Raw genomic sequence first — 15,579 nt, 5'->3', positions numbered from 1 at the left:
CGGCAGTGAGAGGTACGGCAGTGAGAGGTGTGGCAGTGAGAGGTATGGCAGTGAGAGGTATGGCAGTGAGAGGTACGGCAGTGAGAGGTACGGCAGTGAGAGGTACGGCAGTGAGAGGTACGGCAGTGAGAGGTACGGCAGTGAGAGGTATGGCAGTGAGAGGTGTGGCAGTGAGAGGTATGGCAGTGAGAGGTGTGGCAGTGAGAGGTGTGGCAGTGAGAGGTGTGGCAGTGAGAGGTGTGGCAGTGAGAGGTGTGGCAGTGAGAGGTATGGCAGTGAGAGGTACGGCAGTGAGAGGTGTGGCAGTGAGAGGTGTGGCAGTGAGAGGTGTGGCAGTGAGAGGTATGGCAGTGAGAGGTGTGGCAGTGAGAGGTGTGGCAGTGAGAGGTACGGCAGTGAGAGGTATGGCAGTGAGAGGTGTGGCAGTGAGAGGTACGGCAGTGAGAGGTGTGGCAGTGAGAGGTGTGACAGTGAGAGGTGTGACAGTGAGAGGTGTCGCAGTGAGAGGTGTGGCAGTGAGAGGTATGGCAGTGAGAGGTGTGGCAGTGAGAGGTATGGCAGTGAGAGGTGTAGCAGTGAGAGGTACGGCAGTGAGAGGTGTGGCAGTGAGAGGTGTGGCAGTGAGAGGTGTGACAGTGAGAGGTGTCGCAGTGAGAGGTACGGCAGTGAGAGGTGTGGCAGTGAGAGGTGTGGCAGTGAGAGGTATGGCAGTGAGAGGTATGGCAGTGAGAGGTACGGCAGTGAGAGGTATGGCAGTGAGAGGTTCGGCAGTGAGAGGTACAGCAGTGAGAGGTGTGGCAGTGAGAGGTGTGGCAGTGAGAGGTATGGCAGTGAGAGGTATGGCAGTGGGAGGTTTGGCAGTGGGAGGTGTGGCAGTGAGAGGTGTGACATTGAGACGCGTGGCAGTGAGAGGTATGGCAGTGAGAGGTACGGCAGTGAGAGGTACGGCAGTGAGAGGTATGGCAGTGACAGGTATGGCAGTGAGAGGTACGGCAGTGAGAGGTACGGCAGTGAGCGGTACGGCAGTGAGAGGTGTGGCAGTGAGAGGTATGGCAGTGAGAGGTGTGGCAGTGAGAGGTGTGGCAGTGAGAGGCGTGGCAGTGAGAGGCGTGGCAGTGAGAGGTATGGCAGTGAGAGGTGTGGCAGTGAGAGGTACGGCAGTGAAAGGTGTGGCAGTGAATACTCACTACCTCACTATATCAGTACTCACTACCTCAGTACTCACTACCTCACTACTCACTACCTCAGTACTCACTACCTCAGTACTCACTACCTCACTACTCACTATCTCAGTACTCACTACCTCACTACCTCAGTACTCACTACCTCAGTACTCACTACCTCACTACTCACTATCTCAGTACTCACTACCTCACTACCTCAGTACTCACTACCTCACTACCTCAGTACTCACTACCTCAGTACTCACTACCTCACTACCTCAGTACTCACTACCTCACTACCTCAGTACTCACTATATCAGTACTCACTACCTCACTACTCACTACCTCAGTACTCACTACCTCACTACCTCAGTACTCACTACCTCAGTACTCACTACCTCACTACTCACTACCTCAGTACTCACTACCTCAGTACTCACTAACTCAGTACCCAATACTCAGTACCCAGTACTCACTACCTCAGTACTCAGTACCCAGTACTCACTAACTCAGTACTGAGTACTCAGTGCCTCACTACCTCAGTACTCACTACCTCAGTACTCACTAACTCAGTACCCAGTACTCAGTACTCAGTACTCACTACCTCAGTACCTCACTACCTCAGTACTCAGTACTCAGTTTCTCAGTACTCACTACCTCAGTACTCACTACCTCAGTACCTCACTACCTCAGTACTCAGTACTCAGTTTCTCAGTACTCACTACCTCAGTACTCAGTACCTCAGTACCTCAGTACTCAGTACCTCAGTGAGGCACACATCAATATTACATGTTAATAATAGTGAGGCACACCTCACTATTATTAACATGTAATAGTGAGGCACACAACACTATTATTAACATGTAATAGTGAGGTGTGCTTCACTATTATTAACATGTAATAGTGAGGTGTGCTTCACTATTATTAACATGTAATAGTGACGTGTGCTTCACTATTATTAACATGTAATAGTGAGGTGTGCTTCACTATTATTAACATGTAATAGTGAGGTGTGCTTCACTATTATTAACATGTAATAGTGAGGTGTGCTTCACTATTATTAACATGTAATAGTGAGGTGTGCTTCACTATTATTAACATGTAATAGTGAGGTGTGCTTCACTATTATTAACATGTAATAGTGAGGTGTGCTTCACTATTATTAACATGTAATAGTGACGTGTGCTTCACTATTATTAACATGTAATAGTGAGGCACACAACACTATTATTAACATGTAATAGTGAGGTGTGCTTCACTATTATTAACATGTAATAGTGAGGTGTGCTTCACTATTATTAACATGTAATAGTGAGGCACACAACACTATTATTAACATGTAATAGTGATGTGTGCTTCACTATTATTAACATGTAATAGTGAGGTGTGCTTCACTATTATTAACATGTAATAGTGAGGCACACAACACTATTATTAACATGTAATAGTGATGTGTGCTTCACTATTATTAACATGTAATAGTGAGGTGTGCCTCACTATTACATGTTAATAAATCCTGCAGATTAAAATGAATTAATGGTCATAAAAGCGCCTCATTGAGATCAAGTTTGTGACCGGAAGCTGAAAACAGCTGATTTATTAATCACGTCATCTCTTTTCTATTCAAATCGATTGGTCCAATGGCTGCGGAGGGGGCGTGGCCAGTCTTTGAATGCTGGCCTCTGATTGGCTGCGGGTCGAAAACACAGCGGCGGTCAGACGTTTTTCTTCTTCCGAACGAGTTAAACTAAGTTTTCTAAAGTTTGAGGATCGTGGCTGTCTGGGTTCATTAACTTCAGTTCGGCCCTCAATCACGTCCGCCCACGGCTCCTCAGGCCGCCTGGTGTTTTTCCGGCCGTGAATAAAGAAAGTAGGACGAAACGGGACTTTAGTTCGAACTGGATCGTCTCACGTAAGTCGGGAGCTAACGATGCTAACGATGCTAACGGCGAGCTCGCGCTCCGTCCCGATTGCTCGTTTGATTCATATTTACAAGTTGTTGAAAGTAGCGAGGCTCAAAGTGCCGTCCTGGAATAAAGTTTCGTCTGTGAGGGTCCGGGTCGCTCCAGTCTGGACGTGTCGAGTAGAGATTAGCTCGGATTATAATCTGGTCGTTCGTTACTTTCTTCATAAAGAGTAGATGAACATTTATTAGTAATGAACGAAGATTTCCAGGTTGGATAAATCCTTGTTCGATCAGTGTGTTTATATTTACTGGCTTTTCACACAGATTTCACTTGTAAAATCACATTTCAAAATCTGCACAATAATCATTTAATACCACTTTTCCTGAGTTGTTGACGTTCATATTCTGGATCTTTAGGAACATCTGAGTTCATCCTGCTGCTTCAAACGTCATTTTCATTAATTGGCCAACATGTTGGATTGTTTAAAGCAGCTCAACCAATCACATTTCACCAGTTTATTAACAAGGTGGAAATTAAAATGTAGTTAATGTTCATCTGATGCTCTGGAGAATTCATGACTTATAAGTTACAAAACATACAAAGTTTCAAATGTTTAATGCAAAATAATTTGTAAGTGTATTTTGAAAAGGCGCTACACATATAAAGTTATTATTTTAAAGGCTTGAAATATTTTCTTGAGGGAATAATGAGGTTTGTGTGGATTAAAGTCTGATTGTTCAGTTTCTCTCTTCACGGCGAAGCTCTGAACTCACAAGGCGTCGCTGAGGATTCGACATTATTCCAGGAATCAAGTGTTCATGAATAGAAGTTCAGCTGCAGGAAAATGTATTTGTGACATAATGACCTTGAAGGTTTCTGTTCTGCTCATTATCTGAACATCTCAACACATTATTGTGTCTAAACTCACGTCCAGTTCCAGTTTATTGTTCATACTGAGATCGAACTTCTCACTTTGTAAAGCTGGATGCAGTGAAATACTCACTTTGTGTCCAAGCGTGAACAGAATGTTTGTCACGTTAGTTCAATGTCCCGTATGGTTTCTTCCAGGCTCCTCAGGTTTCCTGTTCCTGTGTGGAAGAGCTACCGGTCAGTGAACTGCCTCTTCGCTTTCTCTTCTTTCTTTCTTTCTTTGTTTTCTGTCGCTCCCACTTTTAGACCTGCAGTCAGAGAACGCAGGAAATAAACCCGTCTGCTGGGTCACATGATGGACTCAGGCGCTGTTTAGGGCCGGTGACCCCTGACCCCTGACCCCTGACCCCCAGGAAGCTGCTCATTACAACTACAGCCTGTTATATTGGTCATTTCTTCCCCTTACTCACTGGCTGGTGGAGCTCTGAGCTCAGAAACGACGTCCAACACGACGTCCAACACGACGTCCAACACATCGTCCAACATGACGTCCAACACGACGTCCAACACGACGTCCAACACATTGTCCAACACATCGTCCAACACGACGTCCAACACATCGTCCAACACGACGTCCAACACATCGTCCAACACATCGTCCAACACGACGTCCAACACATCGTCCAACACAACGTCCAACACATCGGTCCAACACATCGTCCAACATATCGTCCAACACGACGTCCAACACATCGTCCAACATGACGTCCAACACGACGTCCAACACATTGTCCAACACATCGTCCAACACGACGTCCAACACATCGTCCAACACATCGTCCAACACATCGTCCAACACGACGTCCAACACAACGTCCAACACATCGGTCCAACACATCGGTCCAACACATCGTCCAACACATCGGTCCAACACATCGGTCCAACACATCGTCCAACACATCGTCCAACACAACGTCCAACACATCGTCCAACACGACGTCCAACACATCGTCCAACACATCGTCCAACACGACGTCCAACACGACGTCCAACACAACGTCCAACACATCGTCCAACACGACGTCCAACACGACGTCCAACACATCGTCCAACACATCGTCCAACACATCGTCCAACACGACGTCCAACACGACGTCCAACACAACGTCCAACACATCGTCCAACACATCGTCCAACACATCGTCCAACACGACGTCCAACACGACGTCCAACACAACGTCCAACACGTCGTCCAACACGACGTCCAACACGACGTCCAACACATCGTCCAACACAACGTCCAACACATCGGTCCAACACATCGTCCAACACATCGGTCCAACACATCGTCCAACACGACGTCCAACACATCGTCCAACACGACGTCCAACACATCATCCAACACGACGTCCAACACATCGTCCAACACGACGTCCAACACATCGTCCAACACATCGTCCAACACGACGTCCAACACATCGTCCAACACGACGTCCAACACATCGTCCAACACGACGTCCAACACATCGTCCAACACGACGTCCAACACATCGTCCAACACGACGTCCAACACGTCATCCAACACATCGTCCAACACGTCGTCCAACACATCGTCCAACACGACGTCCAACACGACGTCCAACACGACGTCCAACACGACGTCCAACACATCGTCCAACACGACGTCCAACACGACGTCCAACACGACGTCCAACACATCGTCCAACACGACGTCCAACACATCGTCCAACACAACGTCCAATACATTGTCCATCACGACGTCCAACACAACGTCCAATACATCGTCCAACACGACGTCCAACACATCGTCCAACACATCGTCCAACATGACGTCCAACACATCGTCCAACACACCGTCCAACATGACGTCCAACACATCGGTCCAACACAACGTCCAACACATCGGTCCAACACATCGTCCAACACGACGTCCAACACATCGTCCAACACGACGTCCAATACGTTCCTTCACAGAGGACGACAGATTCAGTGTTTGAACTGAAGTTAAAGTTCTGGTTGGATTTGATATAAACATGTGTGGAAGCGTTTTCAGTCATTCCAGATGTGTGTGTGTGTGTGTGTGTGTGTGTGTGTGTGTGTGTGTGTGTGTGTGTGTGTGTGTGTGTGTGTGTGTGTGTGTGTGTGTGTGTGTGTGTGTGTGTGTGTGTGTGTGTGTGTGTGTGTGTGTGTGTGTGTGTGTGTGTGTGTGTGTGTGTGTTCTTCCTCCTCAATGTTTCCATCATTCAGTTTTTCTTTGCTTCTTTTGGTTGAAGTCACTTAATTGGACTGTTGTCGACCAATCAGAGGCTCCAGTGTGACTCATCACTTCCCTCACCTGTGCTTGCTGGGTTCTGGCTGAAGGCTTTGGTCGGTGGCTCACCTTGTGGCGCCTCCAGCCCTGCAGCTGATCAGCTGAGTCAGCGTCTTAGCGGCCCGCCTGGCCGCGGCTTCATTCCCTCGCCTCCCGCCCGCCCTGCTCGCATCGCTGTTTGGTTGCTGTTGCCATGGCGCCCGGTGGCCAGAAAGGCTTCACATGCAGCCTCTTGTGTTCTCTCCACAGAGGCCGCTGACGCCACACAGCTGTGAGGCTCATGGCTCCGGCGGCCCCCGGCGGCCCCCCGCAGAGCGACGCTCCCACCGGCCGCCGCTTTGGCTGACTTGTCTTATCGGCGCCGCCTCGTCCGGCCAAACGTCCCTCAGAGATTTTTACTTTTTTTGATTTCCTGTGGACTTTTGTTTTCAAACGCAACCATTCTTTCGGGAACGAAACTGGGATTGTCCCTCATATTATGCACTTCAATGGATTCCGGCGGCTCAGCGGTTAGCATGCGAGCTGAGGAGCCGTCGTTTCATGTCCGCTACAGGTAGGAACCTCCTGTCTGCCGCCTCAGGTGTGTCACGGCGCACGCTGGCGGCCTCACGTCTCCACGACGCCATGCTTTTCGAGTTGAGCTGAATCAACAGCGCTTTTTGAAACCGATATGTTCTGTTCTTATTTGAAGCCAACATGTGAAGTTGTTGATGCCTTCTGGCTCTGCTGCCAGGAAGTGAGGAAAGACCTCAGGTGTCCTTTCATACCTGCCCTCCGGCTCGCTAAAATATTTAAACTAGCCCTGAAAAATTGATGGCCGCCGGCGGTTCTTTGTCCTGCCGGCTGTTTGGCCATACGGGCGTTTGATTGGCAGGTGGAAGGTTTCACTTCCATCACGTTAACGTCAGAGGAAGACACACGTTGTGATTGTCTGATAAAGCTGCTTAGCTCTTAATCTGTAAGTGGGCTGTGCACGCCCTGCAGCCCTAATCTCAGCTGACCGGGTCACCAGGAGAGAAGCAGATTATCTGGGAAACGCTGATGGAGCAGTTTCCTCGCTGCCGTGCGCTGGAAGGGAATTCTGGGACCAAATCGCACGTCTCCTTGGACGTTTTCCAGCACACGATGCGGAAACATCCCCGCGGCGTCAGGTGACCTATGGCTTCCATCTCACAGAAGAGGAACACCATTTCTATTTTGGCGTTTCCTCTTTGACGGAAGCCTTGAAGCGTCCCTCCATGCTGGACACTGTCCTCCTCTGGGACCCTCAGTCGATGCCTCTCAGATGCTCCATGTGCTGCTGTTGTGGTTGTAAAAGACGGAACGCCAGCAGGTAGGAGCGTTTGGATCAGTTGTGGTGGTACGTGGAGGACTGCTGAGCCCAGCTTTCTGGACGGTCTCCCTCAGTCCACTGCTACACGATGGACGTCACGTGAGGACTGGAGCTTTCTGAGCTTTTGTTTCTGAACGCTTGATAGGCGGAGTGAATAGATTGGACCCAACAAAAGCGTTTCCTGAATAACAAGCCGGCCAGAGTCCGGCTTTGTTCCAACATGCAGCTAATGTTCCTCTCAGAGGAGCCGGCAGTCCTGGTCCCAGACCCTGAGAGACCCTGCTAACAAGACGTCCTGTAAAGACCACCAGTAGGAGCTTATTGGATAGTGATGATGGAGGTCTTTGCCTGGCCAGCAGGCGTCACGTGTCCCAGCCATTGTCCTCTGCAGGGGGAAGGAAGTGGCTCAGCGCCGCTTCCTGCTTGAACTTGAACTCTTCATTCGTTGCTAGATTGCAGAGAGAGTTGGACGTGAGCGTCTGGTCTGAGTGTGTCTCTGGTCTGCAGGATGGAGGTGTCCTGCCTGGAGCTGGCCCTGGAGGGCGAGCGGCTCTGCAAGGTGGGCGACTACCGGGCGGGCGTGTCCTTCTTTGAGACGGCCATCCAGGTGGGCACGGAGGACCTGCAGGTGCTCAGCGCCATCTACAGCCAGCTGGGAAACGCCTACTTCCACCTGCACGAGTACGCCAAGGCCCTGGAGTTCCACCGCCACGACCTGACTCTGACCAGGTAAGACCACCCCGAAGCCCACAGCCTGCAGAGCCTGTCTTTCCCGGGTCCTGACACGGGCGTGTTTCTAGGACCGTCGGTGACCTGCTGGGCGAAGCCAAAGCCAGCGGCAACCTGGGAAACACCTTGAAGGTGCTGGGGCGCTTCGACGAGGCGGTGGTTTGCTGTCAGAGACACTTGGACATCGCCAGAGACGTGGACGACAAGGTGACGCCTCCGAACAAACGCGTAGCATCAAGTCTCTGACGGGAGCTGAGACAAGAAGACCTGCCGCTAACCCTTCGGCTGCTTCGTCTCCAAGGAGACGAAGCAGCCGAGGTTCAGACGGCGGCGTTCCCAGATGCTGATTGGACCTGACGATGTTTTGGGGTCGATTGTTCACGAATAAACTAATTAGACAACCAATTTATCGGCCAGTTCTATTTTTACATTTAAAAAAGATCCAATATTATGGCTTGAATGTTGCTCAAATACTTGTAAGATATAAACTGAAAGGAAAACGTTTGACTATTTTCAGACACTTTTATCTGAAATTGTGTGGAAGAAGCAACATGAACAATTAAAACAAAAAGGAAGAAAGCCTCTGGGAACATAAAAGAATCACACAAATTCCACATGAATTAAGACATTGAGATCTCTGACGGCACGATGATGTACAAACGTCAACAAATCCAAATGTTTCCGTGCAAATAATGTGAGCTGAACCTTTCCTGTCATGACAAAGACGAGCCAGGAAGAGATTCTAGGAATTGACTCCTTTCATTAATGAATATATTATAATTAAACCCGTCTGTGTTCACGTGTCTCGCCGATCATTCGCCTCAATTCGTCCTTTCAAATTGTTTCATTAACCACAAAACCTCATCAGTCCTGTTTTCTCTTACATTCAAAATGATGTCATGTTTGAAAACTCTTCAAGTCAAGATTCCTCACAGTTCTGTGTGTGTGTGTGTGTGTGTGTGTGTGTGTGTGTGTGTGTGTGTGTGTGTGTGTGTGTGTGTGTGTGTGTGTGTGTGTGTGTGTGTGTGTGTGTGTGTGTGTGTGTGTGTGTGTGTGTGTGTGTGTGTGTGTGTGTGTGTGTGTGTGTGTGTGTGTGTGTCAGGTGGGCCAGGCGAGGGCGCTCTATAACTTCGGGAACGTGTTCCACGCCAAAGGTAAAAGTATCTGCTGGAGCGGGGCGGAGCCGGGGGATTTCCCCCAGGACGTCATGGCGGCGCTCAAGAAGGCGTCACAATATTACGAGTGAGTCACTGCAGTCGCCTGCGTTTCCACCTGCACGCTCATGTTCCACTTTAAAGTTCCCGTCTCCGTTTCAGGGAGAACCTGGAGATCGTGAAGAAGCTCGGGGATCGAGCCGCTCAGGGTCGGACCTACGGGAACCTGGGGAACACGCACTACCTGCTGGGGAACTTCCGCCAGGCCGTGGCTTCTCACGAACAGGTGAGGAGGCCGGAACCTCGTTAGAACAACGTGTGGAACCCCGGAGGTCATTAGAACAACGTGTGGAACCCCGGAGGTCATTAGAACAACGTGTCAGAACCTTGGAGGTCATTAGAACAACGTGTCAGAACCCTGGAGGTCTCCATCATTAGAACACGTCAGAACCCCGGAGGTCATTAGAACGTGTCAGAACCCCGGAGGTCATTAGAACGTGTCAGAACCCCGGAGGTCATTAGAACAACGTGTGGAACCCCGGAGGTCATTAGAACAACGTGTCAGAACCTTGGAGGTCATTAGAACAACGTGTCAGAACCCTGGAGGTCTCCATCATTAGAACACGTCAGAACCCCGGAGGTCATTAGAACAACGTGTCAGAACCCTGGAGGTCTCCATCATTAGAACACGTCAGAACCCCGGAGGTCATTAGAACAACGTGTCAGAACCCTGGAGGTCTCCATCATTAGAACACGTCAGAACCCCGGAGGTCATTAGAACGTGTCAGAACCCCGGAGGTCTCCATCATTAGAACACGTCAGAACCCCGGAGGTCATTAGAACAACGTGTCAGAACCCTGGAGGTCTCCATCATTAGAACACGTCAGAACCCCGGAGGTCATTAGAACAACGTGTCAGAACCCTGGAGGTCTCCATCATTAGAACACGTCAGAACCCCGGAGGTCATTAGAACGTGTCAGAACCCCGGAGGTCTCCATCATTAGAACACGTCAGAACCCCGGAGGTCATTAGAACGTGTCAGAACCCCGGAGGTCATTAGAACGTGTCAGAACCCCGGAGGTCATTAGAACGTGTCAGAACCCCGGAGGTCATTAGAACGTGTCAGAACCCCGGAGGTCTCCATCATTAGAACAACGTGTCTCTTTGTGCTGCAGCGGCTCCTCATCGCCAAGGAGTTCGGCGACCGCGCGGCGGAGCGGCGGGCGTACTGCAACCTGGGCAACGCCTTCATCTTCCTGGGGGAGTTCCCCGTGGCGGCGGAGCACTACAAGTAAGGACCGTGGGGGTTCTCCCTCCAGGTTTTACGTTTTACAAAACGTTTCCGATGGATGATCGTAGAACAAACACTTTATGGAAACATGAATGAGGCTTTGCTTCGTTCCCGTCACTTCCTGCCGCCGCCGCCATGGGAATACCTTTCTATACGTGTGAGCAGGAATACCTTTCTATACGTGTGAGCAGGAGTACCTTTCTATACGTGTGAGCAGGAGTACCTTTCTATACGTGTGAGCAGGAATACCTTTCTATACGTGTGAGCAGGAATACCTTTCTGTACGTGTGAGCAGGAGTACCTTTCTGTACGTGTGAGCAGGAGTACCTTTCTGTACGTGTGAGCAGGAGTACCTTTCTATACGTGTGAGCAGGAATACCTTTCTGTACGTGTGAGCAGGAGTACCTTTCTGTACGTGTGAGCAGGAGTACCTTTCTGTACGTGTGAGCAGGCGGACGCTGCAGCTGGCGCGGCAGCTGAAGGACCGCGCGGTGGAGGCTCAGGCCTGCTACAGCCTGGGGAACACCTACACCCTCCTCCAGGACTACGACCGGGCCATCGACTACCACCTCAAACACCTCATCATCGCCCAGGACCTCAACGACAGGTACTCTCCACCTCTCCACCATGCTCTCCCTCATGCTCTCCACCATGCTCTCCACCATGCTCTCCCTCATGCGCTCCCTCATGCTCTCCCTCATGCTCTCCCTCACGCTCTCCATGCTCTCCCTCATGCTCTCCACCATGCTCTCCATGCTCTCCACCATGCTCTCCATGCTCTCCCTCATGCTCTCCCTCATGCGCTCCCTCATGCTCTCCCTCATGCTCTCCCTCATGCTCTCCCTCATGCTCTCCCTCACGCTCTCCCTCACGCTCTCCCTCACGCTCTCCCTCATGCTCTCCCCCATGCTCTCCCCCATGCTCTCCACCATGCTCTCCACCATGCTCTCCACCATGCTCTCCACCATGCTCTCCACCATGCTCTCCCTCACGCTCTCCCTCACGCTCTCCCTCACGCTCTCCCTCACGCTCTCCCTCACGCTCTCCAGGATCGGGGAGGGCCGGGCCTGCTGGAGTCTGGGGAACGCCCACACTGCCCTGGGGAACCATGACCAGGCGATGCACTTTGCTGAGAAACACCTGGAGATCTGCAGAGAGGTACCACCATGTCCACCATGTCCACCATCTGCTGTCCACAAGCCCAGAAAACCTGGACTGGACCTTTGTAATCCTCATAGTTTAGTTTCACAACCGTCTGCTCCTGTTCCGGTTTCAGACCGGAGACCGCAGCGGGGAGCTGACGGCTCGGATGAACGTCTCCGACCTTCAGATGGTTCTGGGCCTGAGCTACAGCACCAACACCTCCACCTTGTCGGAGAACCGGGACGTGGACTACAACCAGCACGGTACGAGCAGCGGCTTCCTGAGGGGACAGTCTGAGGCTGGGGACAGTCTGAGACTTAGACTGTGGGCAGTGTGAGACTGTGGACAATCTGAGGCTGGGGACAGTCTGAGGCTTTAACTGTGGACAGTCTGAGGCTGGGGACAGTCTGAGACTGTGGACAGTCTGAGGCTGAGGACAGTCTGAGACTTAAACTGTGGACAGTGTGAGACTGTGGACAATCTGAGGCTGGGGACAGTCTGAGGCTTAAACTGGGGACAGTCTAAGACTGGGGACAGTGTGAGACTGGGGACAGTCTGAGGCTGTGGACAGTGTGAGCTGAAGCTGGACTGTGGTTGTGGTCCTGGTTCTGGTTCAGGAGCGAGGCCCCGGGTGAACCGGAGACACAGCATGGAGAACCTGGAACTGGTCAAACTCACTCCGGACAAACTCAATGTGAGTCGTCTCCGTCCACCGTCCACTGGTGTCTTCTGGCGGCTCCTGGTTTGCACTGTGGTCAATCCCTTGTGTCCCACAGGGTCCGAAGTGGAGCAGTGACATCCTGTCCAAACCGTCCAAACCGTCCCTGACCAAGACCTCGTCCAAGCTGTTCTTCGTCAGTCGCCTGCGAGGGAAGAAGTTCAAGTCTGGAGGCTCCAGTAAAGTCCTGCAGGACACCAGCAACACCCTGGACGCCGTCCCCGCCGCGGCCCCGGGTCCTCAGAAGGTAGGCCTTCCACACTGGCCCCGGGTCACAGAATCACCTTCCAGACCTCCGGGTCACGTGACCTCCTGCTGTTAAAGCTCGTCTGTCCTCAGCGGCTCAGTCCCGACACGCTTGGAGACGAGGGCTTCTTCGACCTGCTGAGCCGTTTCCAGAGCAACCGTATGGACGACCAGCGCTGCTCCATCCAGGGCGGCGGCGGCGGCAGGTCGTCGGCGAGCAGCGGTCCCGACTCGCCTCCCAGGTCCATCAGGAAATGTGAGTCTCACCCCCCCCCCCCCCCACAGTGCAAACGGCTCGGCTTCATCCTCACCCGTCCTCTGCTCTGGACCCGCAGCCGTGTCCGAGTCCGCCAACGTGTGCGGCGCCCAGGGCGGCCGGTTGGAGGCGTCGCCAGCGGGGGGCAGTCTGCCGGGCCTGCGGCTCCAGCAGGGCGGCGGCCGGGCCGTCCTCAGCCACCTGATGGCCAACGCCGACGGCAGCGAGCCCGACGACCACTTCTTCGACATGCTGGTCAAGTGCCAGGTACCCCAGTCCCTCCGGGGCCCCGTCCCCGATGGTCCCCGTCTCACCTTCTTGTCCTCTCAGGGCTCCCGTTTGGACGACCAGCGCTGCGCCCCCCCCCCTCCCCCGGTCCGAGGGCCCACCGTCCCGGACGAGGACTTCTTCAGCCTCATCATGCGCTCGCAGGCCAAACGGATGGACGAGCAGCGCGTCACGCTGCCCGCCGCCGCCGCCCGGCCCGACGGGCCTGCGGATTAGTGGACGCTCATGGCCGCCGCCGCCGCCGCCACCTGGACTTCACAACCTGCTAACGCCCGGTAGCATCGGGGGCAGGGCGTTTCTTCTCAATGTGTCGCCAGCGTATTTCTGAATTCAGCTGCAGTTCTGGGTATTGACGTGTTCCAGTACAACTTTACACTGCAGGAGTACCAGTACAACACTACACTGCAGGAGTACCAGTACAACTTTACACTGCAGGAGTTCCAGTGCAACTTTACACTGCAGGAGTACCAGTACAACTTTACACTGCAGGAGTACCAGTACAACTTTACACTGCAGGAGTACCAGTACAACTTTACACTGCAGGAGTACCAGTACAACTTTACACTGCAGGAGTACCAGTACAACTTTACACTGCAGGAGTACCAGTACAACTTTACACTGCAGGAGTACCAGTACAACTTTACACTGCAGGAGTTCCAGTGCAACTTTACACTGCAGGAGTACCAGTACAACTTTACACTGCAGGAGTACCAGTACAACACTACACTGCAGGAGTACCAGTACAACTTTACACTGCAGGAGTACCAGTACAACTTTACACTGCAGGAGTAGCAGTACAACTTTACACTGCAGGAGTTCCAGTGCAACTTTACACTGCAGGAGTACCAGTACAACTTTACACTGCAGGAGTACCAGTACAACACTACACTGCAGGAGTACCAGTACAACTTTACACTGCAGGAGTACCAGTACAACTTTACACTGCAGGAGTACCAGTACAACTTTACACTGCAGGGATTGTCTTCCTTTACTGAGGACAGTAGAAAGAACAAACCCATGCAGTTCTTTTCACACGTATTACAATGAAATCTGAGGAATAAAACTTTTCTGTAGGACGTCTTCAGTGTCTTAATGTTGATGGGGGACGAGGCAAGGTGGTGCAGTGGCGCAGTGGCGCAGTGGTTGGTATTCCCAACAGGCCTGGTGGCTCTGGAACGACTTCCTACAAGAGATCGTCTCTTTGGTTCAATAAATGTTAAGATCATTCTTTTAATTTAAGCTCCTAAAGGTCACATTAGGCCTCCAGGGTGACACCTGGTCTTCTGTAGTGTGTGTGTGTGTGTGTGTGTCAGTTCCTTTGCAAACAAGAACTTGCTCGACGCATCAAACATTTTTAAAACTCAGTTGTGAAAAACAATCCGTAGTGATTTGAATGAAAAAAGAACCTCGTGACCTGCAGCAGTTGTTGGCGCAGAGCCAGGACGTCCGTCGTCTCCGAGGAACGATGTTCTGAAGTGGCTCGAGGCCAGAGACGTCTTTCTGAGGACGTCGTCCAGCAGCAACAAGTTCAGGGAGTTTGAGTTGATGGTGCTTGGATGGAGGACACCTGGACATTATCAGGACATCAGAGGAGGACACCTGGACTTTATCAGGACATCAGAGGAGGACACCTGGACATCAGAGGAGGACACCTGGACTTTATCAGGACACCTGGACATTATCAGGACATCAGAGGAGGACACCTGGACATTATCAGGACACCTGGACATTATCAGGACATCAGAGGAGGACACCTGGACATTATCAGGACACCTGGACATTATCAGGACATCAGAGGAGGACACCTGGACTTTATCAGGACATCAGAGGAGGACACCTGGACATTATCAGGACACCTGGACTTTATCAGGACATCAGAGGAGGACACCTGGACATTATCAGGACACCTGGACTTTATCAGGACATCAGAGGAGGACACCTGGACATTATCAGGACACCTGGACTTTATCAGGACATCAGAGGAGGACACCTGGACATTATCAGGACACCTGGACTTTATCAGGACATCAGAGGAGGACACCTGGACACGGTCAGAGGATAAATAAATAAACAGTAAATAACATCCAAAAGAAAGTCCTGACATGTTTTACTCTCACAATATAATCTAACTAATACTTAATAAAGCACG

At 51.5% G+C, this 15,579-nt stretch overlaps 1 protein-coding gene across 3 annotated transcripts; it reads left to right on the top strand.

Annotated features, from left to right (window-relative positions):
* The first annotated feature begins 2,890 nt into the window (after positions 1–2,890).
* On the top strand, positions 2,891–14,506 carry gpsm2 (G protein signaling modulator 2). 3 transcript variants are annotated; one of them, XM_080521526.1, is made up of 16 exons: positions 2,891–3,075; positions 4,139–4,177; positions 6,522–6,825; positions 8,113–8,334; positions 8,406–8,541; positions 9,437–9,576; positions 9,651–9,774; positions 10,664–10,779; positions 11,231–11,386; positions 11,829–11,937; positions 12,056–12,185; positions 12,540–12,616; positions 12,699–12,887; positions 12,980–13,142; positions 13,222–13,409; positions 13,473–14,506. In XM_080521526.1, the coding sequence occupies exons 3-16, from the start codon at positions 6,761–6,763 to the stop codon at positions 13,644–13,646; spliced, it is 1,989 nt and encodes a 662-aa protein (XP_080377652.1). In that variant the 5' UTR covers positions 2,891–3,075; positions 4,139–4,177; positions 6,522–6,760; the 3' UTR covers positions 13,647–14,506. The 3 variants fall into 3 exon arrangements, with proteins under 3 accessions (XP_080377652.1, XP_080377653.1, XP_080377654.1); XM_080521527.1 differs by lacking the exon at positions 6,522–6,825; XM_080521528.1 differs by lacking the exons at positions 4,139–4,177; positions 6,522–6,825.
* Positions 14,507–15,579: the final 1,073 nt, after the last annotated feature.

Source organism: Blennius ocellaris, assembly GCF_963422515.1.
Source record: "Blennius ocellaris genome assembly, contig: SCAFFOLD_60, whole genome shotgun sequence".
NCBI classification, from domain to species: domain Eukaryota; kingdom Metazoa; phylum Chordata; class Actinopteri; order Blenniiformes; family Blenniidae; genus Blennius; species Blennius ocellaris.
This window is presented reverse-complemented; position numbering and strand designations above follow the sequence as displayed.